Here is a 23,772-nt window from a genome sequence, read left to right on the forward strand (position 1 = left end):
TGACACTCTTTACATGAAAGTTTCGAAACTCGATGTTCGTCGTGATTGCTTTAGGCACTCGATGACTTGGAGTATTCCAGGCAATATTTTTCAGCATCTAGTTTGATTACTGTAACTGTGGCAATATGCATATGGTAAGGACCAACTATCTAACTACAAAACTAGTTGGTTTTCGAATCGACATTTCTCCGCTAGCTTCTGCTCTCTTGTTAAAAAAATTGCATGTAAAAGCAACAACAGGGCTAACGAGTTAAATTCGTAAAAGAGAATATGTGAATTTCTCAATAAAGTACCGCTTTTTTCTGCCTGTTTTTCTGAGCATCTGGTATAATTTGTTCGACTCGCTGGAGAGCAACGCCTTGTGAATCGAAGACAGCTACAGAAACTAAGCGACTTACAGTCAATCTATCTAAATTACAAAAAACCAACAATTGAAACTTTTTATTGAGCTCTGCAACACCAATAATTACTTTGACTGTTTATAAATTAGCCGAAGCTGCATAGCTCGGCTTTCATTCGTCATATGCGGTAAATATAAAAAGTTGTACTATAAGTAGACTACATGGCGCACTATCAAAACGTTTTTCTTGACTGGCAGAATACAAACCCATTACAAACATAATTTTCAAATTTTTGGTATAATAAATGAGGACACTTATTTTTGGTTTCTTTGAAATTTTATTTACAACTCTTACAAATAATTTTTTTTGTTTTACTTTTCTGAGTTAATTTTAATTTTTTTTTGTGATTTTTATTTTTTGCTTCAATTATTATGAATTCACTATAATAAATAGTTTAAATAAAAACAGCTTAACCTAAATTTTTTTTTTGAGTTTTTTCTAAAACTGGTTAACTCACTGAACTTAACTTGCTAACTTAAATTAAAATAACAAATAACAAATAACATTGTTTGATTTTCTTTTTTTTTCTGAATTTATGAGCGTGTTGGTTTCAAAGTGCAATAAATTCAGATTCCATTATGACATTTTTCTCGGATGGTTCTCAAGACACAGCTTCTGTTTGCGTTATAACATTTCTTTCGGTTAAATCTGATGACGTAACTTGCGGATCGTTTATGACATCCCTTTCGGTTAAATCTGAAGACACAACTTCCGGTTGCATTACAACATTTCTTTCATACGCATCTGTTGACGTAACTTCCGGAACGCTTATGACCTTTCTTGCAGCTGAAACTGCAAACATAGGTTCTTGTTTGATTGCAACATTTGCTTCTGGTGGAGCAAGGGCTATTTTTGAAAGACTGCGACGCAGCTTCTTGCACTCGTCGGCACATTTGGTGGTAATAGATGTTTTTACATCCTTAGCCGACATATCTGTCATAATTGTCATAAACTCGATTATATCTTGTACGATCAGCTGATCCAATTGCCCTTTCTCGGGTTTGTTCATTTTCAAAAACGCCGGCGAAGGCTTGCCAGTCAACGTGTGCGTAGCGAGTGTCTTATGATCGAATATACGACTTAACAGTTTTCGTGTTATTGCCGCGCCTGTGTTGTTCCAATTAAGTTCCAGTAAAAATTTCTTTATGACTCTGGTGTTATTTGCTCCGATTACTACAAATTCGGTACCATCGACAACAATGGTGCGTTCGTTGAGGCGCTCTTTAATCACATTCATATCAACTGGTACGATTTCCTTCACCTTTACTTTCTTTAGTTGCTGATCTTCGACAGTATCACTGCTCTCACTGTGTGAACGTGGACTGCTTTGTGCTGGCAGTGTGCGTTTTACTGCGCATTTCTGTACAGTTGTTGTTGTACTTTGCGTTGAACCACCTTGCTGTAGTTGCGGTTGCAACGGTATTTCAACTAGTCTATTAAGTGTTTGACTAAGTCCCGGTGTTAGCGTTGTTGCACTAGCACCAGTTGGCATTTCAGTTCTTATTGGTGACAAGTTTGGGGTCTCCCGTCCCAGTAATTGGCAACTTTTCTTTTCATTGGAGGATTTTGTCAAGTCAAGTGGCTCAACAAATGCTGGCTTCTGCATTTTCAGCTTCATATTTTCTTTAGTTAATCTTTCTAGATTCATGCGTAACTGCTGCACTACTACAAGTTCTTCATCTTCTGTATTTATGGTACGCAATTTTCGTTCAAAATCATCCACCATATGTGACACTTCATTGAAAATTTCTTTATTCTCCGCTTTGTTGTGAGCGGTTTGGTTGAGAATGTTCTCCAATACTTGTGGGAACTGTATTACGTGTTCCCTCATTGCGCTAATCTGCATGGGCTGTGGAACACTGTTTAAAAACGGGGGTTTCTTACATATGTTATCCATATATATTTATTTATTTTTTTTTTTGATATTCGTATTTTTCAATTTGATCTCCGTTGCTAAAACTTCAAACTGTTATATGAGATTCTAATAATTGTCTTTTTCACTTTTGGTTTATAAACTCACGTTTTAGGATTGTCTTTTTTCAATCACTTTTGGTTTGTACACTAGCGTTTTATGATTGACGATAATGTGTTCTCATCGTTTCAAGAAACGAAACTGTCGATCTAGAGCACTGCTGCTGCGGCTTTTAAAGCAAAAAGCTGGCATCAAGTGGCTAGCACAGGTAGAACGTTGTTCACTCAGTCGCTGATTTATTTTCGCGCTCCCACCAACCTGATCACCCTCAGAGTGCGCAGCTTTCTTTTTTACGCACTCACTTAAACGAGATTTAGAACAAAGGCATAAAGTGGCTGGCGCAGGTAGACAATGACATTTGCACGCCATTCGCGGATTTGTTTTCGCGCTTATACTAACCTTGTCACCCGGAGCGTATAAAACTGCTAAGCTACCAAAGTAAATAGTTTGCTGTCTCTTTCCGATTTTGAGTAATTTTAGTATATGCCAACAATATTAAGCATTACGGCAATATTGAGAAATATCAATGGATCTTCGCGAGCTATAAAATATTTCATAATGCTATTTCAGGCAATGTAAGTATCTACCTATGTATCTAATGAGTGTTATTTGGAACTGTCTTGAAAACAAGATCACTTCCAACACACACTTTACAGACAAAGCCGTTTCTAATATATTTATTATGAAAATATTTTAAGTGTTCAGAATATATAGTTTTGCTAACCTTATATACATTCGTTGCACATTCACTCATAGGAGACTTTAGACATTTTTATAAAAGCTTCTTAAAAATTTTTCAGAACAAATATTTTTAGTCCACAAAAGATTTGAAACAGAATATAATATCAAAGAACGTGTCTATTAAATTTGTTGTATTAGAAAATGAAGAGATCTTAAAATCAGCAAATAAAATTATGTATTGAAATCTCAAAAAACTATGAAAGCTTATAAAAGAATCTTAACCTCACATAATATTTCAGTTTATCATCTTTTCTTGCATTCTGAACTTTGAATTTTTCCAGTTTACGCAGCGTGTCAGATTCGGACTTTCTCAATAGACATTCTAATTGTTGTTCAAAATTCGCTGAGACTGATTGTTTCTTACTAAACTTTTAAGATGTGCTATCAAATCTGGATCAAATATGACTATGAAATGATGTAAAAAAGTGAGGAGTTGTTTGATTTTCAAATAAAAATTAAATTTCTAACACACTTTTTATGGAGCCTCATAGGTAGTAGCTCCTTTTATTGCCTTATTTCTAACTCTATTTGATTAATAAATCTCATACAATGTGGCATAGCAATCTTCTTTATTGCACTAATTGATGCAAAGTATTGAAATTCTAGATCACATCTCCCAGATGTGCTTTATTTTCTGTGTTATTAGTTCCAGCATTTTTGGGAATTGATAATAGGTGACATGTTAAGAATGCGATACCCATTGCCGCCTTCACCAGACCAAATTATAATAAAATGAAAGAACTCCCGAGCTTTATTAAGAAACTTGAGGTCAAGGAACATGAGATATATAGTTCTTTGGTAGGCAGTTTTGGTTTGGATGTTTCTTAATGATCGCGATATATAATTAATCTATAACCAAAATCCAGCTCTCAATCCAGATCAAGTAAAACACTGTATCTTCAAATATAATCACTAACAATCGATTATGTGACCGATGTCTATTCCTAGCACCATCAGTTAAGATCAATTAGCATAAACAAAGATTGTAATAACTTCACAATTTTACCGTGTTATTTTAGTCATCAAAATGCACTTTCGCTTAGAGATTCCTCATTCAAACGAACATCGGTGAATACTTAAGTAGGTGTTGCCTTTTCATTTGTTATGTGAAATTATTCAAAAGATCTGTAAATTTATGAAAATTAGAAATTCACTACACCCGTGCCAGGCATCGCTGCGTATCCTTCACGGAAAGTACCTGCACCATCAAGTATGTGTTTGTGTGCACAAGCTGACATAAGCAGCGCTGCCTTTAAGGTTTAGTTTGTCTACTAACCTTTCAGCTTCGCTATACTTGTTATTGTTGTGAAACAATAGATCATACAAGACTAGTTGCCAGTGCAAAAGGGTGTCACGCACTTTCTTTGTGTTCCTTCGTACTTTGCTTTTATGTTCTACGTTTAAAATAATATGCAAATTTATTTATTTATTAGTGAGAGGTATTAACATATTTTTCAACTTCTGTATATCAAATAATGTAATATTTGTTAAAAGCAATCATATATTCTCATATTTAAATATCCAAGAAATTTTCTTCTTAACTGATAAAATAAAATTGCACACCCGTCGAAAAAAAATTTAAAAATTCCACATTTCTAATATTAGGTGCAATAAATTAAGACAATTATTAAGTAATTCACTCTAGAAGTTTGTTCTTTCTTAATATGTAGAGTTACAGATTTCTTAAAGGTCTATATTATTAGTTATAACTCAAGTCAAATATGTTTTTACTGCCCGCAACTTTGCAATTCTTGCAATATATATTCGTCGATAACGTTTATCTTATGTGGATTTGGGAGAACCCCATAGAATAAATAATTCGAAATTTTTAAATCACATTTACGTCGTTTCGGCGGCTAACGGCTGCTTTATGTTAGTACGCAGCAAGTTAGAGACTATTGTTTTTATAATATTTGGTCGCATAATTTTATATATATAAAATATTGTTCAATGTTTCGGATTTATAATTGAAACTTAGAGATTATCCTTTCATGATAGTAGTCAATACTTCCCTTACTACCCATATATCGAATATTCAGATTTTCAAATTTCCGACTGACTTTGTACCGCATATAGCGGCCAATATGTGAGCTGACTTAATAAAAGAACAGCGTGTTTTTCTTATAACGATGTTTGTGTTTAGAAATAACAAAGTCGAGCAAAAACTCGCCCTAGACCCTAAATAGCCTTATGTTCCTGAAGGTACGTCCCACGCTTTAATCCTTGCAAATTGAAAGAGTAAGACATTTTTGATTATACTTGAACTTGGTTCTTCTTTACTCGTTTATTATAAGTTAGATTTTTAAAGAACTCAATTCACTTTTTCCCTAATAGTTGTTTCATCTATACTTTTTATTACATAAATAAATTCGGAACACTTCTAAAACAAGCTTTCAGAACAAACAAATGTTTAGAGTTAATAAAGGATGAAATAAGAATAAAACAAGAAAAAACGTTAACTTCGGCTGCACCGAAGCTAGTATACCCTTCACAGGTGAATTTTATTATTATCTTAGAAAATAACCTGTGCCAACTTTTGTGAAGATACATTGACAAATGCGAAAGTTTTCCATACCAGAATATGCTATGGTAGCTATATGCTATAGTTAACCGATCTGAACAATTTCTTCGGAGATTATATTATTACCTTAAGTAGTAATCCATGTCAAATTTTGTGAAGATACTACGTCAAAGGCGAATGTTCTCCATACAAGAATTTGATTTCGATCATTCAGTTTGTATGGCAGCTATATGCTATAGTTATCCGATCTGAACAATTTCTTCGGAGATTACATTGTTATCTAAGAAAATAATCTATACCAAATTTCGTGAATATATTTTGTTAAATGTGAACGTTTTCCATACAAGAACTTGATTCCGATCGTGCTTTATAGGGTCTCCGATGCTTCCTTCTGGGTGTTACAAACTTTGTGGCAAACTTAGTATACCCTGTTCAAGGTATAAAAACAACCATTTCCTTGACTAATAGTATACAACACCATTACGATAAATTTTTTAAATTTTTGGTATAATAAATGAGGACACATATTTTTGATTTCTATGAAGTTTTTATTTACATTTCCTAAAACTAATTTTTTTTGTTTTTCTTTTGCCTTTATTTTAATTTTTTTTACTTTTCTTTTTTGCTTCAATTGATATGAATTGATATAATAAATAGTTTAAATATAAAGGGCTTAACCTATTTATTTTTTTTTTGGAGTTTTTTCTAAAACTGGTTAACTCACTGAACTTAACTTGCTAACTTCAAATAAAAAACAAATAACGGAAACATGGTTTGGTTTTTCTTCCGTTTGTGTCTGAATTTGTGTGCGTGTTGATCTCAAATTTCCATATATTCCGGTTCCATCACAACATTTCTTTCGGTCAAATCTGAAGACGCAGCTTCCCATTCCATCACAACATTTCTTTCGGTCAAATCTAAATGTTCAGCTTCTGGTTGCGTTATAACATTTCTTTCATACGAATCTGATGTTGTAACTCCCGCAAAGCGTATGACACTTCTTGCAGCTGAAACTGCAAACATAGGTTCTTGTCTGATTGTAATATTTTCTTCTGGTGGGGCAAGGGCTATTATTGAAAGACGGTGCCGTCGCTTCTTGCACTCGTCTGCACATTTCGACGCAATGGATGCTTTCACATCCCGGGCGGACATATCTGTCACAATCGTCATAAACTCGATTATATCTTGTACGATCAGCTGATTCAATTTGCCTTTTTCGGGTTTGTTCATATTCACAAACGCCGGCGAAGGCCTGCCGGTCAACGTGTGCGTAGCGAGTATCTTATGTCCGAATATACGACTTAACAGTTTCCGTGTTATTGCCGGCCCTGTGTTGTTCCAATTTAGTTCCAGTAAAAATTCCTTCAACACGCTGGTGTTATTTGCTCCGATTACTACTAATTCGGTACCATCGACAACTATGGTGCGTTCGTCGAGGCGCTCTTTAATCACATACATATTCACCTTTATTTTCTTTTGTTGTTGCTCTTCGACATTATCACTGCTCGGATTGAATGAAGGTGGATTGCTTTGCGCTGGCAGTGCGCGTTTTCCTGCGCAAATCTGTGCAGTTGTTGTTGTAGTTTGTGTTGAACCACCTTGCTGTGGTTGCGGTTGCAACGGTATTTCAACTAGTCTATTATGTGCTCGACTAAGTCCCGGTGTTAGTGTTGTTGCACTACCACCAGTTGGCATTTCATATTTTATTGGCGACACCTTCGGGGTCTCCCGTCCTAGTAATTGATTAGCTTTCCTTTCATTGGAGGATTTTGTCAAATCGAGTGTTTTTTGAAGTGCTAGCTGCTGTGTTTTCGAGTTCATATTTTCTTTAGTTAATCTTTCCAGATTCTTGCGTAACTGCCGCACTGCTATAAGTTCTTTTTTTAATGAAATTTTGTTAAGCACTTTGCCTCTAAAATCATCCATTATTTGCGACAATGTATTGGGAAGCTTATTTTTTTCATCTTGAGTGTGAGTGGATCGGTTGTGAGTGGCTTGGTTGTTAATGTTCTCCGCAACTTGTGGGAAGTGTACTACGTGGTTTCTCATCGAGCTAGTCAACAATGGCCGCGTTAGATCCTTAGGAAACTCGGTGTGGTTAAATGTGCTACCCATTTTTAAGTCCTTTTCTTAATATTCGTATTTTTTGAATTTAAATCTGTTGCTCAAGTCTCTTTCTGAATGTGCTAGTGAACAGACGTGTCACGTGTTTAGTGGAGATCTAAATATCAAAGTGTAGCAAAATCGATTTGTTAATAACATCCAACAATTGTAAAGTCGCGAAATGAATGCAGAAGGTGAGAGTACTCTCTTCAAATGGCAAAGTGTTACAAACAAAAATGGAAAGCGTGCCAACAAAGAGTCCCCTAGCTTGTATGTCCACAGAAAACAAGTAATTATACACCCAAACCGATACGATCTTTTGAGTGACGACGACAATGATGAACGAGAGGCTGGCGAGAACAATAATATCGAAGCGAATGAAGCAACAATGCCGAATATTCCAAAGCCACCACCGTTGATTATACCTGGAGTAGTTAACATAAGTGAAATGATAACCTCTATTTCAACTTTGATTTCTAGAAAAGATTTTAGTTATAAATCGTCAAAAGATGGACAAGTTAGACTATTTATAAATAACATAGATTCATATAGAAAAATTGTACAACTACTAGAAGCAGGGAAGATAAGTTATCATACATATCAGCCCAAACAGGAACGGTCATATAGAATAGTACTAAAGGGATTACACTGGTCAACTCCTACTGATGATATAAAAAATGACATTACTCTATTAGGACATAAAGTCAGAAATGTATTTAATGTTAAGAGTAGAGTAACAAAACAACCTTTGTCAATGTTTTTTGTTGACTTGGAGCCAAGTACCAACAACAAAGACATCTATGAGTTAAAACATTTGAATAATGCAAATATTAAAGTAGAGCCCCCTAGGCAAACAAGTGACATGGTTCAATGCCATCGATGCCAAGAATTTGGACATACCAAAACGTATTGTAGAAAACCCTATAAATGCGTAAAATGTGGACTAATGCATCCAACCGCAGAATGCACAAAACCAAAAGACACTTTACCAACATGTGCTCATTGCCAACAACACCACACCGCGAATTACAAAGGCTGCATAGTTTATCAGCAACTCACTGGAAAGAAGCCTATATTTTCCAACCGTACGAAAGAGAGTGTAAACATGAGATCGCAAAACACTAATAATAACACAAATACTGTAATCAACAACAAGCAGTCATACGCTAGCATTTTAACAGGTAAAGACAACAGCAATGAGGTAAATGAACAAAAATCAATAGAAAATATTGAGCGTTTACTCTCTAAACAAATTGAATTAACAAACACACTTCTTAATATGATGTCACTACTTATCGATAAACTATGCAAGCAGACTTAAGAATAGCAATATGGAATGCCAATGGTTTATCCCGTCATACACAGGAAACTGAAATATTTTTAAAAGACAACTTCATTGATATAATGTTGATTTCAGAAACCCATTTCACAGACAAAACCTTTTTTAATATAAGAAACTATGACCTAATCGCCACTAATCACCCTAGTAACAGGGCTCACGCCGGCTGTGCTGTTTTGGTTAAATCAAATATCAAGTATGATATACTTGAACCAACACAAACATTGTCAATACAAGCTGCAGGGATCAAACTAAATTGCAATAATATTGACTTACATATTTATGCTTTGTATTCACCGCCAAGACATAGCATCACAACTCCGGAATACGAAAACTTTTTTAATTCCCTGGGCAATAGATTCCTTGTGGGAGGTGATTATAACGCTAAACATCCCTGGTGGGGCTCACGTATCCCTAACCCAAAAGGTAGAGAACTTTATAAGTGCATTACAAAGAATAATTTTAAAACTTTATCTACTGGTGAGCCTACTTACTGGCCAAGTGATCCACGTAAAATCCCTGATCTGCTAGATTTTGCTGTATATAAAGGCATTCAAACTCCACTGCTTGACATTGTCAGTTCTGAAGAACTAAGCTCAGACCACTCGCCAGTTATTATCAGTTATAGCACTCTTATTGATACAAAGCAACGGAAGTATATTGGATTAAATAATAAAAACCAAATCAATATCTTTCAAGACCAGATAACAGACAATGTGGAACTTAATACCTCAATCAAAAGCTCAATAGAACTGGACAATGCAGTTGAAACATTTACGTCGTTAATTCATCAAGCAGTTGCTGCATCTATAATCGAAAATAGTGCAAACTTTACACCTAGACGTCGTGCCTGTGTGCATGTGTCTGCAGATATCAGAGCATTAATTCAACAAAAGAGAAAATTACGAAAAAAATGGCAAAATACTAGAAGCCCAGCAGACAAGACTATACTAAATAAGGCTACAGGTGAACTTAAAGATAAACTTAAAGAATTTAGAAATAAATCAATCTCAGATTATATTGAAAATCTAAATGACAATAGTAACGATGACTACAAAATATGGAAAGCTACGAAGTACCTGAAACGCCCCAAAAAAGAGAAATGTGCCAATAAAGGACTGCAATGATGCATGGTGTAGATCTGACAAGAGCAAGGCAGATGCATATGCGAAACATTTAGAAATAACCTTTACACCTATTACAATTAATAATGGTAACGATTCCGATGTTCTTCAATTTCTTGATGCCCCATGTCAATTGTCAATGCCAATCAAACATATAACACCTGCAGAAATTTGTAGTGAAATCGAAAAGCTTGACAAAAATAAATCTCCAGGATATGACAAAATCGATGCTAAAATAGCTAAGTGTCTACCAAAAAAAGGTATTATGTTTTTGACACTAATATATAATTCAATTCTAAGATTAAGCCATTTCCCTACGCAGTGGAAATGTGCAGAAATTGTGATGGTTCCCAAGCCCAACAAACCAGAAAACGAGATAACCTCGTATAGACCTATCAGTCTACTGACGCTGTTCTCAAAAATATTTGAGAGAATATTCTTACGTAGAATTTCGCCAATACTCAAAGAAAATAACATAATACCTGAACACCAATTTGGTTTTCGCCGACATCATGGCACACCTGAACAATGCCATCGAGTTATAAATTTCGTTGTTGACTCTTTTGAAAGAAAAGAATATTGTTCTGCTGTGTTTTTGGATATACAACAAGCATTCGATAAAGTTTGGCACCATGGTCTGTTATATAAAATGAAAAAAATCTTCCCATCACCAATTTATTTAATTATTAAGTCGTATCTCGCTAATAGATCATATTATGTAAAAGTAAATGATGAAACCTCTACCATAACATACATCAAAGCTGGTGTACCTCAAGGAAGCGTTCTCGGACCAGTCCTTTATACAATTTTTACTGCAGACATGCCACAAACTGAAAACGTATTTATTGCTACATATGCTGACGACACTGCTATACTGGCAACAAATCCATCTCCAATTGAAGCTTCCAACTTAGTCCAGAAACAACTGAATGAGATACAGTCCTGGCTAGATCGTTGGAAAATAAAGGTCAATACAAATAAATCTGTACATGTGCTATTCACTTTAAGGCGAAAAGACTGTCCTCCTTGTCACATATATGGTAGTACGATTCCGAAAATTGACAGCGTCAAATACTTAGGCTTGCACTTGGACAAGCGCCTAACATGGAAATCTCATATTCAAGCCAAAAATAAACAATTAAAAATGAAAACTAAAAAACTGTATTGGCTACTTGGACCTAAATCAACTCTATATCTCGAGACTAAACTCCTATTATATAAAGCTTTATTAAAGCCAATATGGACTTATGGCATTCAGCTTTGGGGCACAGCCTCGATTTCAAATATAGAAATATTGCAAAGATATCAGTCTAAAACTTTAAGACTAATTACAAATGCTCCTTGGTACATCACGAATAAAGCCATACACTCGGATCTAAATATTCCTTTTATAAAAAATGAAATTAAAAGGTTCAGTACGGCATACTTACGCAGAATTAGTAATCATGAAAACTTACTGGCAATTACGCTATTAGATGAAACCAATGAAATCACTCGACTTAAAAGGCATCATGTACTAGATCTACCCTTTAGAAGTTAATTAATATAAAATTAAGTTAAACAAATTGTAAATGTACCTATGTACATACATAAGTATATTATTATTGGCCTCACTGGAGATCAATAATACAAGTCAAATTTCCATAGTTAACTAATTTGCTTATTGTTCTACGAATAGATTGCAAATACATGTATTCAATAAAAAAAAAAAAAAAAAAAAAAAATCTGTTGCTAAATCTTCAAGCAGCTAAAATGTTGTATTATATAGTAAGAATGGTCTTTTTTAAATCACATTTGTCTTATAAACTCACCTTTTATGATTTCGGATGATGTGTGTTCGTCGCTCGAAACTGTCGATCTGCTGCAAGGGCTTTTATGCAAAAATCTGCCGTCAAGTGGCTGGCACAGGTAGAACGTTTATCAGTCATTCGCTGTTTTGCTTTCGCGCTCCCACCAAGCTTATCACCCTGAGGGTATAAAACTGCTAAGCTAGCAAAGTAAATGTAATGCTGCCTCTTTCCTGTTTTGAGCGATTTTAGTATATGCAAAAAATGGAGCAATAACGACAAGAAGAGGGAATTTGCACTGGTCCTTCGCGAGCTATAAAATATGTATATAATGAGTGTTATTGGAAACTGTTCTGAAAATGTTAAAACACAATTTACATACAACAATTATTCTAATATTTTTCTTTTAAAAATATTTTAAGAAATCAGAATATGGAGTTTTATAATACTACTTCATTCACTCATAAGAGACATAAACCATTTTTGTGTAAGCTTCTAAACAAATATTTTTAGTTCGGAAAAGATTTGAAACAAAATATACGAGGTGTGTTCAAAAAGTATCGCGAATCGTAACTGACAGTTTTCTTCGATTGCAGGGGCGTGGTGCATCATGAGTTCTTGCCACAGGGAAGAACGGTCAATAAGGAATATTAGCTGCAAGTTATGCGCAATTTGCGCGAAGCAATCCGCCAGAAACGCCCGGGTTTGTGGAAGAACGAAAATTGGCTTTTGCACCACGGCAACGCCTTTGCTCACACACATCGTTGCTTGTGCGTGACTTTTTGGCCAAAAACAACACACTAATGATGCCGCAGCCACCATATTCCCCAGATCTGGCCCCCTGTGACTTTTTCTTGTTCCCTAAACTGAAGAGGCCCATGAAAGGACGACGTTACGCTTCTCTTGACGAGATAAAGACGGCATCGAAGGAGGAGCTGAAGAAGATAAAAAAAAATGATTTTTTGAAGTGCTTCGAAGATTGGAAAAACCGTTGGCACAAGTGTATAATATCTCATGGGGATTACTTTGAAGGGGACAAAATAGATATTCATGAATAAATAAATAATTTTTGAAAAAACACAAAATTCGCGATACTTTTTGAACACACCTCGTAATGTCGAAGAACACGTCTATTATATTTGTTGTATTAGAAATTTGGGAAGATCTTAAAATCAGGGAATGGAATTATGTATTGAAATGCCACGAAAGCTTACAAAGCCATGAAAGCTTATAAAAGAATCTTAACCTCACACATAATGTATAATATATTCTGGCTCAAATATGAATATCCTTGCATTACCTTATCTCTAACTCTCTTTAATTAATAAATCTCATACATTGTGGCATACCATTCTCCTTCATCACATGAACTGGCGCAAAATATTGAAAACCTAGACCTCATCTTCCAGATTAGATTAATAATTAAAACTTGAAAAGAGGACGAATATAAATTCGAAGGTATCTAAAGCTTATTGCGATTTCGAAAAGTTTCTAAATCGTAATTAAATTAAAAAATTGTCGAAAAATTCAGTCGAATATTATACTTACAATAATAAATGCTGGGTCTTCCCATAGGTAATGATACGAATACGAGTAGTACCCAGCATTTATTAGGCGAGATGAGCTTGAAGTTTCGTAATAAAGTAGAAATGTAGAAACAGCGAGTAAAAAATCGTCAAAACCAGCATCTTTTTGGAAGCCGAAGGCAAATCGTATTAAAAAAAATAATGCACTTGCCAACTGCCGTAATGAAAAAACGAGGTTCGACAAAAAAATATGTTTTCTATGACGTAATTTTTATAAATTCCTAGCCATGTCTTTAGACGTTGATTTCGGGCTTTCCAAATTCCTCCAAAGTTGCCCAAAAACACAAAAAGTGTCGGGAACGTTCGAGCTGGTCTCTCTTGCATTTCAAAGTAGTCATGGCCGTTGATGTTTTACATGCTAAGGACTTCTCTTTTTGAAACCTTTTAGTTGGAATCAAAGTCACCGTTTCGAGTGGCTACAGGAATATTATTCGTTTTTTTTTTCAGTTAAGTGCTTAAACTCTTCAGACCCTTTCAATAAATCATATAGTAACATATTTATCAAGTTCCGCCATCACTTTAAAGCGCAACATTTTTTGGACCTAACTACATACATATATCGTAGAAAGGTCAAATGACAACCAAAACTAACCTTTGACTTATTCGCTTAGCGATGTTATGTTATGTTTGAAAGTTCAGTACGTTACATTTGAGTGGACAATACATTCCTACAATACGATTAGTGACAATTCTGGCTGAGCTCGTAAAGCTGTCATGTATGAGTTCAAGATACATTTTCTGCTTTGAGCCAAATATATTGCCGGAAATCATCACTAGTAGTTTAGAACTAACAGCAATGTATATCAGCTTATAGGAACACTTCTGCACTGACGCTAGAACTGAAGAGCCCGATTCTCAGGCGCAATAAGTTGTGAGTAGAAAAAAGTCTCTGGTTCTAGATTACATTGTGCTTTACCGAATATAATCTTTTTAACTGACAAAATAAAATTTAAAAAATATAAGTTTTTAAAATTAAAAAAAGCACTTATTAATTTTTACATTCTAATAATTTTTTATTTTATTTTTTACTAGATCTACAGCTATTTTAAATATAACTTGAGTCAAATGTTTTATGGCTATCGGAAATTGCGTCATTGTTGCATTAAATATTTGTCATTAACATTTTTCTTATGGGGTTCGCGGAGGATCGTAGAGAATAATTCGAGTTTTTTAAATCACATTTACGTCATTCCGGCGGCTCAGTCGTTAGCTTCATATTAGTACGCAGCAAGTTAGAGCCTAATGTTTTATCCTAAAGCAGTTCATCTCAAATAGCTTACTGAATAGATAGTAATATTTGGTTCCAAGAGTCGTATTGTTATATACGTTGTCAAATGATCTAATGGTCAACACCTCATTCCCTTTTTCGTGCATCAAAATTTGTGCGTGTCGATTCAAAAATGCCATAGGTTTCATACAACTGCTATTTCGGATGAATCAGAATCTGATGAAACTTCCACTGTTTCCGGTTCCATCCTAACATTTCTCTCGCGTGAATCTGAAGACGCAGCTTCCGATTCCGTTATAACATTTCTTTCGCATGAAGTTGTAGACGCAGCTTCCGGAACGCTTATGACATTTCTTTCAGATGAAACTGCAGTTTCTGGTTTTCTTGCAACATTTGCTTCCGGTGGTGCAACAGGTTTTGCTGAAAGATTGCGAAGGAACATTTTAGCCAAGATCATGCACTTTTTATTAATGACTTCTTTCACATCACTGGCCTTCATATCTTTCATAACCACCATAAATTCGATTATGTCGTCTACGACCAATTGATCCAATTGCCTTCTTTCGGCTTTGTACTTATCTAAGAACACCGGCGATGTCTTGCCGGTCAACGTATGCGTAGCAAGAGTTTTCTGGTCGAATAAATGACATAATAGTTTCCGTGTTATTGACGAACCTGTCTTGTACCAATTTAGTCCCAGTAAAAATTCTTTCCACACAGGGGTTCCGTTTACACCTATTATTACAAATTCAATTCCCCTGTCCTCTACGGTAAACTGGTCGAAGTGGCGTCTGATCAAATTTATATATCTTTCATTGCTTCCATTCATCTTTAGTTTCTTTAGTTGTTGTTCATGGACATTAGCTCTGCTCTGATTGAAGGAAGGTGCATTGGTTTGCGCTGCTGGTGCACGCTTTTGTGTTTGATGAGTTGGTGAAACAATGACGATCGGTCTTTGTGCATGCGCTGTTGAAGTTTGTGCCCCAATATCCCGCTTTTGTTGCTGCGCAGACAGATTACCAATCTTAGTTGTGGTAACATTAGTTGGCGTTTTATTTTTTTGTGGCGACGCTTTTGGTGTCTTCAAACCCTGTAATGGACTAGTTTGCCTGGTGGGTGCAGCCTTTCTATTTCTCGACAAATCGAGTGCCTTTTCGGTATTCTCACGCCCCTTGCCTTCGAGAACATATTTTCTATAAAGTAACTTTTTGGGAGGCAGTGGCACTTTAAACACACTATCTGCTGTCTTACATTCTTCTGACGATTCTTTTTCATGTGAAGTATTAGTGGTCTTTTTGTTTGTTAAAGGTTTCTCTTGATTGTCGGCGACTTCTCCAGTTTGTGAGTTGCAGTGAGTAGTGGGATTCCTGTTCGAGCCAATCGGCAATGATGGCGCCAGATTCTCTTTGTTGTTCAAAGACGGTTGTTTATTGTTAGAATTCATGTCAGTGTGTGCGTATGTATGTACGTAAAATAAAGGTCGAACTGTCAAAATCTGTAACAGAAAAAAGGATAGCTGTATCACAAAAAGTAGTTTCATAGGAACTTAAGCAAGGAAAAAGCGCTAACATTGAACCAGGCCATAGTATTGCATAATTTTTAAGTCAAAATTTTCACAAACTTTCTAAACGTTTCGCAAAAAATATTTAACCGATAGATTATCAGTTACTTTACGTAAGCTTTTTAAAGTAAATTGGGTAGAAAATTTGTGAAAGCTTCTAAAAAGCTTTCATAATAATTAATGGGAAAGAGTGTGTCTAATTAATCGATTACAATAGAAAATTTTAAGATATCTTACAAGCAGCTAAGAGAATTATTCATTGAAATCGCATGTAAGCTTACAAAACCATGAAAGCTTATAAAAATACCGTAACCTCACACCTAATTTTTCGGTTAGCAAGTTACATTGTGACTTTGCCAATTCTTTGGGGTTATTCGATATATACAATATACCAATTGTTACATAAAGTTCACTCAATCAGTCTGAGCTCCTAACTGTACTTTGAACAATTGGTTCAAATATGCATATGACTTTCATAAAAGTATGAACAGCTGAATTGGGTTTTGAAAAACGAATTAAACGTTTGTCAACCTTTTTGGCGATCAGCAGCAATATCAGGCTCTCTAGTTGTCTTATCTGAAGTTGTCTCTGATAAGTAGATTCCACACAATTATGCATGCCAATACTCTACACCACATCAATCAGCGAGAAATATTGCAAACTTAGAGTTTGGTTAGTAATTAAATATAGTAAAAGCTAGAAATAAATAGCTTTTAAGTTAAGAAAATATATTACTATAAAGCATACATTTCTCGATCCACATCAATTAAGCAACGTATCCGCGGTTATAATCGCTAATAATCACTTATGTGACGAATGCTCACTAACGGCAACACTTTCGAGCTTCCAAGTGTTACTCCAAATTAAGATTAACTACCGTAAATAACGAATACAAAGAAGCCGTAATTTCAACGTGTTATTTCAGTCGTTCAAAATATGCATCTTCACTTAGAGATTCTCGTTCAAACGAGCAGCGGTAAATACTTAAGTAGGCGTTGCCTTTTCAGTTATTTTCTGTTCATTGTTATGGGAAAATATTCAAAAGATACCTAAATTTATGAATATTAGAAATTCACTTCAGCCGTGCCAAGCATCGCTGCGTATCCTTCACGGGAACTACCCCCACCATCAAGTATGTGTTTCTGTGCGTATGCGCACAAGTTGACATAAACCGCGTTGCTTTTGGCGCTTAATCCGTCTACTAACCTTTCAGCTTCGCTAGTTTCGCTATTGTTACGAAACAATAGATCATGCAAAACACGTTGCCAGTGCAAAGGGGTGTCACTCATTTTCTTTGTAATTTTTGTGTAGCTTGTTGTTTTGTCCAATAGTTTAAAATACCTAATTAGTGAAAGGGATTAGCCCTCTAATAGTATTGTAAAGAATATAACTGCACATTTTATCAAGGACTCGGGAAGGTGAATATCTTTGCCTTCACTGAAGCCGGTAATGAAAGCTGTTATGAGACTACTCAACAAATCTGACGGCAAAATTTCGGACTGAATACGAATTTCAGCTCAAAAATGTTCCACCACGTACAGCTATTTATATCATTTTAGTAGGGGGGGTCACACGTTGGCGGCTACAATACAAAAAAATCCAACGTATTAAGAAATTTTTACTATCATTTTTGGGTTGTCTACCCAAAATTAGCAAGAAACAACCTCCACTGACATTACAATCGAAAAATGACTGGAAACTATTGTAATTATACATGTCTATTTATCTATTTTTATTATATATATCTATCTAATTATATGTATCTATGGCGGTAGATCGACACATGTGGGCGATATTGCATAAATTTTGTTTTAAATTCCTTCTGCGTTCCACATCTTCTCGAAGATGACCGCTAACGATTTTGTCCAGTTTTCTAAGAACTTTAGCGAAAATGAAAAGATCATCGCCAAAAAAAAGGCATTTTCAAAATCAAAACACAAAACGTATATATATAGTAAATATAATATCAGAAGATTGCTAAGTGTATTGAATAAGAAAATCACAGCTTTCCAATAAAAATCTTAATATATGCATATCTAAGCCGTGTTTCCAAGTAGATTTTATATAATTTGAAAAGTTTTCTAAAAGCACACAAAGAATACCAGCAACTAATCGCTTTTACTAAAAGAACGCGTGTTGCCTTTAGCAATGAAAACTAGTATTAAAGAGCGTCAAATAGATATCGGTTGCGGCCACCTTTCCTGGGTTTGTTTGGGATAATCAAAAGTTCTTTAGAAAAACGAGAAGTCCTTACTTTTGGTCACCATGATGAATGAATTATTATTATTCTCCTCGTTAAGGGGGACCTTAAAGTATGTAGGCGATCTCGTTGCTCTCTGTTCGTAAAAATCTGTCTGCCACAAGATGAACAAAAATCTCAAAATTTAATATACCCTCCTTAAGAGGTGGAACTATTTTACTCTCGACATCTGTTCAATATATCGTAGTCATCCCAGATTGTGGGGAGTGAAGAGAGAATGTTTGTGGCAGCGGGCAGCAGGAGTTGCCATGCCAAGCTACTCCAATCTTGCAAGGTTTAGGGATCAGATCAACCTCCCCTGAGACAAATTCCGTCTCCATGTCGCGCTGTATAGAGGACACTGCAAGCTCAGGAAACACTTGTCCAACATGGGCATAGTCTATTGCGGAATCTCCCGGTATTGCGATGTGGAACAGGAAACTCCAGAACACTAGATTCTAGATTGCACAGAAATTTGTAGAAGTAGGCTCCCGACCCCAGGTTTCATCACACTTCAGTCGTACCCAGCAAACTCCTGAAATTAGAGTCCTAGACCTTTGTGGCCATATGTGATATAGGAGAGTGACAATAGACCATTGATCGCAATGCAAAGCATCAATTATTTTCTATCTAACTATGTATCTATCTATCCTAGATAGTATCCTAAGCTGGAGGGAATACATTTAGAGCAGGGCGTCCGAAGTCCTTCAAATTCTGAACTATTACAGAAGAGTCGATGCCCCAAAGTGGAGTTTACAACCACATATGAGCTATTGGTTCTAAAGAACTGTCATCCTCTCCGCAGCAAAACCACTGAAACGAGTGCAACGGCCGATTATGCACGCAATGAAAACTACGTCAATTAAGACTGTAGAATTATCCTCGACAACCAATACATGATGTTGATGGTGTACAGATCAAAAAGCTCCTACTTCTAGGCAAAAAGGGAGCTTAGTCAAATTTTAGGATTTATCAGAGTCCAGCTATCCCACCGTCACAAAATGGAAAAACAGGAGACGGCGGAATGCAGAGCATCCACAGAGGATGATGATACGCTGGAATTATATTATCTAAACGAATTCCCAGTCATCAACTATATGAGACGGGAAAAATTCCATGGCTCCCAATGCTCCAACAGAGACATTGGGCAACTGAGAATCTGACTTTTTTACTAAATCAGTGGCTAAATGAGGCTTAATTTGGTTAGAACTCAGTAAGACAAAGGGCCAAATGATGGCCATGTGCTTAGCGTTATTTTAGTTTGGAGTATTATTTATGTATTTTTTCCTTTTTTGTAACAATAAACCTGTGAAAAGCTCTAAATAAAAATTTCTGTTCAATTTAAAATTCAAGAATTTTTAATATTAGCAAAATTATTATTTCGAAAATTAAAAAAAAAAAAAATCAAGAAGTTCTTTTGGAAGTATTTAATTTGATCGCAAGATCATGCTCAAAGTCTAGGCTTAATTCATCAGTAGTTGGGTCTAGCTATTCTAAGATGACATATACATTAAAGGTTCGAAAGTCGTTGTTCGTCGTGATTGCTTTAGACACTCGACGATTTAGCGGATTACAGACAATATTTTTCAGCATCTAGCTTGATTATTGTAACTGTGGCAATATGCATATGGTAAGGACCAACTACCTAACTACAAAACTAGTTGGTTTTAGAATCGACATTTCTCCGCTAGCTTCTACTCTCTTGTCAAAAAAAAATGGTTTGTAAAAGCAACAACAGGGCTAACGAGTTAAATTAGTTGAAGAGAATATGTGAATTTCTCAATAAAGTGGCATATCCGCTTGTTTCTGCCTGTTTTTCTGAGCATCTGGTATAATTTATTCGACTCGCTGGAAAGTAACGCTTTGTGAATCGAAGACAGCTAAAGAAACTAAGCGACTTACAGTCAATCTATCTAAATTACAAAAAACCAACAATTGAAACTTTTTATTGAGCTCTGCAACACCAATAATTACTTTGACTGTTTATAAATTAGCCGAAGCCCGAACTGAATTGATCGGTTTTCATTCGTAATATGCGGTAAATATAAAAAGTTGTACTATAAGTAGACTACATGGCGCACTATCAAAACGTTTTTCTTGACTGGCAGAATACGAACCCATTACAAACATTATTTTCAAATTTTTGGTACAATAAAAGAAGACACTTATTTTTGGTTTCTTTGAAATTTTTATTTACAATTCTTACAAATAATTTTTTTTTGTTTTAATTTTCTGAGTTAATTTTAATTTTTTTTGTGATTTTTCTTTTTTCTTCAATTATTATGAATTCAATATAATAAATAGTTTAAATAAAAACAGCTTAACACCTACATTTTTTTGTGTTTTTTTTCTAAAACTGGTTAACTCACTGTACTTAACTTGCTAACTTAAATTAAAAAACAAATAACAATTACATCGTTGGATTTTCTTTTTTTTCTGCATTTATGAGCGTGTTGTTATGACATTTTTCTCGGATGGTTCTAAAGACACAGCTTCTATTTGCGTTATAACATTTTTTTCGGTTAAATCTGATGACGTAACTTGCGAATCGTTTATGACATCCCTTTCGGTTAAATCTGAAGACACAACTTCCGGTTGTATTACAACATTTCTTTCATACGAATCTGTTGACGTAACTTCCGGCACGCTTATGACATTTCTTGCAGCTGAAACTGCAAACATAGATTCTTGTTTGATTGTAACATTGCCTTCTGGTGGAGCAAGGGCTATTTTTGAAAGACTGCGACGCAGCTTCTTGCACTCGTCGGCACATTTGGTGGTAATAGATGTTTTCACATCCTTAGCCGACATATCTGTCATAATTGTCATAAACTCGATTATATCTTGTACGATCAGCTGATCCAATTGCCCTTTCTCAGGTTTGTTCATTTTCAAAAACGCCGGCGATGGTTTGCCGGTCAGCGTATGCGTAGCGAGTGTCTTATGATCGAATATACGACTTAACAGTTTTCGTGTTATTGCCGCGCCTGTGTTGTTCCAATTAAGTTCCAGTAAAAATTTGCTCGGGACTCTGTTGTTATTTGCTCCGATTACTACAAATTCGGTACCATCGACAACAATGGTGCGTTCGTTGAGGCGCTCTTTAATCACATTCATATCAACTGGTACGATTTCCTTCACCTTTACTTTCTTTAGTTGCTGATCTTCGACAGTATCATTGCTTTCATTGTGTGAATGTGGACTGCTTTGTGCTGGCAGTGTGCGTTTTACTGCGCATTTCTGTACAGTTGTTGTTGTACTTTGTGTTGAACCTCCTTGCTGTAGTTGCGGTTGCAACGGTATTTCAACTAGTCTATTAAGTGTTTGACTAAGTCCCGGTGTTAGCGTTGTTGCACTAGCACTAGCTGGCATTTCAGTTCTTATTGGTGACAAGTTTGGGGTATCCCGTCCCAGTAATTGGAAACTTTTTCTTTCATTCGAGGATTTTGTCAAGTCAAGTGGCTCAACAAATGCTGGCTGCTGCGTTTTCAGCTTCATATTTTCTTTAATTATTCTTTCTAGATTCATGCGTAACTGCTGCACTACTACAAGTTCTTCACCTTCTGTAGTTATTCTAAGCAATTTTCGTTCAAAATCATTTACCATATGTGAAACTTCATTGAAAATTTCTTTATTTTCCGCTTTCTTGTGAGCGGTTTGGTTGAGAACGTTCTCCAATACTTGTGGGAACTGTATTACGTGTTCCCTCATTGCGCTAATCTGCATGGGCTGTGGAACACTGTTTAAAAACGGGGGTTTCTTACATATGTTCTCCATTTCTAATTTTTTTTTGATATTCGTATTTTTCAATTTGATCTCCGTTGCTAAAACTTCAAATAGTCAAACTGTTGTATGAGATTCTAATAATTGTCTTTGTTAAATCACTTTTGGTTTCTAAACTCACGTTTTAAGATTGTCTTTTTTAAATCACTTTTGGTTTCTAAACTCACGTTTTAAGATTGTCTTTTTTAAAATCACTTTTGGTTTGTACACTAGCGTTTTATGATTGACGATAATGTGTTCTCATCGTTTCAAGAAACGAAACTGTCGATCTAGAGCACTGCTGCTGCGGCTTTTAAAGCAAAAAGCTGGCAACAAGTGGCTGGCACAGGTAGAACGTTGATCACTCATTCGCTGATTTATTTTCGCGCTCCCACCAACCTGATCACCCTCAGAGTGCGCAGCTTTCTTTTTTACGCACTCACTTAAACGAGATTTAGAACAAAGGCATAAAGTGGCTGGCGCAGGTAGACAATGACATTTGCACGCCATTCGCGGATTTGTTTTCGCGCTTCCACCAACCTTGTCACCCGGAGCGTATAAAACTGCTAAGCTACCAAAGTAAATAGTTTGCTGTCTCTTTCCGATTTTGAGTAATTTTAGTATATGCCAACAATATTAAGCATTACGGCAATATTGAAAAATTTCAGTGGACATTCGTGAGCTATAAAATATTTCATAATGCTATTTCAGGCAATGTAAGTATCTACCTATGTATCTAATGAGTGTTATTTGGAACTGTCTTGAAAACAAGATCACTTCCAACACACACTTTACAGCCAAAGCCGTTTCTAATATATTTATTATGAAAATATTTTAAGTATTCAGAATATATAGTTTTGCCAACTTTATATACATTCGTTGCACATTCACTCATAGGAGACTTTAGACATTTTTATAAAAGCTTCTTAAAAATGTTTCAGAACAAATATTTTTAGTCCACAAAAGATTTGAAACAGAATATAATATCAAAGAACGTGTCTATTAAATTTGTTGTATTAGAAAATGAAGAGATCTTAAAATCAGCAAATAAAATTATGTATTGAAATCTCAAAAAACTATGAAAGCTTATAAAAGAATCTTAACCTCACATAATATTTCAGTTTATCATCTTTTCTTGCATTCTGAACTTTCAATTTTTCCAGTTTACGCAGCGTGTCAGATTCGGACTTTCTCAATAGACATTCCAATTGTTGTACATAATTCGCTGAGACTGATTGTTTCTTACTATACTTTTAAGATGTGCTATCAAATCTGGATCAAATATGACTATGAAATGATGTAAAAGAGTTGTTTGTTTTTCAAATAAAAATTAAATGTCTAACAAACTTTTTATGGAGCCTCATAGATAGTAGTTCCTTTTATTGCCTTGTTTCTAACTCTATTTGAT

At 35.3% G+C, this 23,772-nt stretch overlaps 3 protein-coding genes across 4 annotated transcripts in view; all 3 read right to left on the reverse strand.

The window, feature by feature from the left end:
- Positions 1 to 977: 977 nt before the first annotated feature.
- Positions 978 to 22,764, reverse strand: LOC105232994 (uncharacterized). 2 transcript variants are annotated; one of them, XM_049455559.1, is made up of 2 exons: positions 22,163 to 22,755; positions 978 to 2,081 (listed from the first exon to the last, which is right to left on the reverse strand). In XM_049455559.1, exons 1-2 carry the CDS (start codon positions 22,377 to 22,379, stop codon positions 1,003 to 1,005), a joined length of 1,296 nt encoding a protein of 431 aa, XP_049311516.1. In that variant the 5' UTR covers positions 22,380 to 22,755; the 3' UTR covers positions 978 to 1,002. The 2 variants fall into 2 exon arrangements, with proteins under 2 accessions (XP_049311516.1, XP_049311509.1); XM_049455552.1 differs by lacking the exon at positions 978 to 2,081 and having other exon boundaries at positions 20,753 to 22,432; positions 22,507 to 22,764.
- The window catches only part of LOC105232989 (uncharacterized), a 41,492-nt gene continuing 24,032 nt past the window's right edge, over positions 6,313 to 23,772 (reverse strand). The window contains exons 2-4 of the mRNA XM_049455573.1: positions 12,013 to 12,301; positions 11,923 to 11,948; positions 6,313 to 7,789 (exon numbers count right to left, since the gene is read on the reverse strand). Of these exons, the coding sequence (XP_049311530.1) occupies positions 6,455 to 7,750 (1,296 nt within the window). The 5' untranslated portion in view covers positions 7,751 to 7,789; positions 11,923 to 11,948; positions 12,013 to 12,301 and the 3' untranslated portion in view covers positions 6,313 to 6,454. The remainder of the gene's footprint in view (positions 7,790 to 11,922; positions 11,949 to 12,012; positions 12,302 to 23,772) is intronic.
- Positions 14,555 to 23,772, reverse strand: part of LOC105232993 (uncharacterized) — a 41,042-nt gene continuing 31,824 nt past the window's right edge. Inside the window, exon 7 of the mRNA XM_049455535.1 lies at positions 14,555 to 16,297. Within this exon, the coding sequence (XP_049311492.1) occupies positions 14,987 to 16,297 (1,311 nt within the window). The 3' untranslated portion in view covers positions 14,555 to 14,986. The remainder of the gene's footprint in view (positions 16,298 to 23,772) is intronic.

This window comes from Bactrocera dorsalis, chromosome 1 (assembly GCF_023373825.1).
Source record: "Bactrocera dorsalis isolate Fly_Bdor chromosome 1, ASM2337382v1, whole genome shotgun sequence".
Taxonomy (NCBI): Eukaryota; Metazoa; Arthropoda; class Insecta; order Diptera; family Tephritidae; genus Bactrocera; species Bactrocera dorsalis.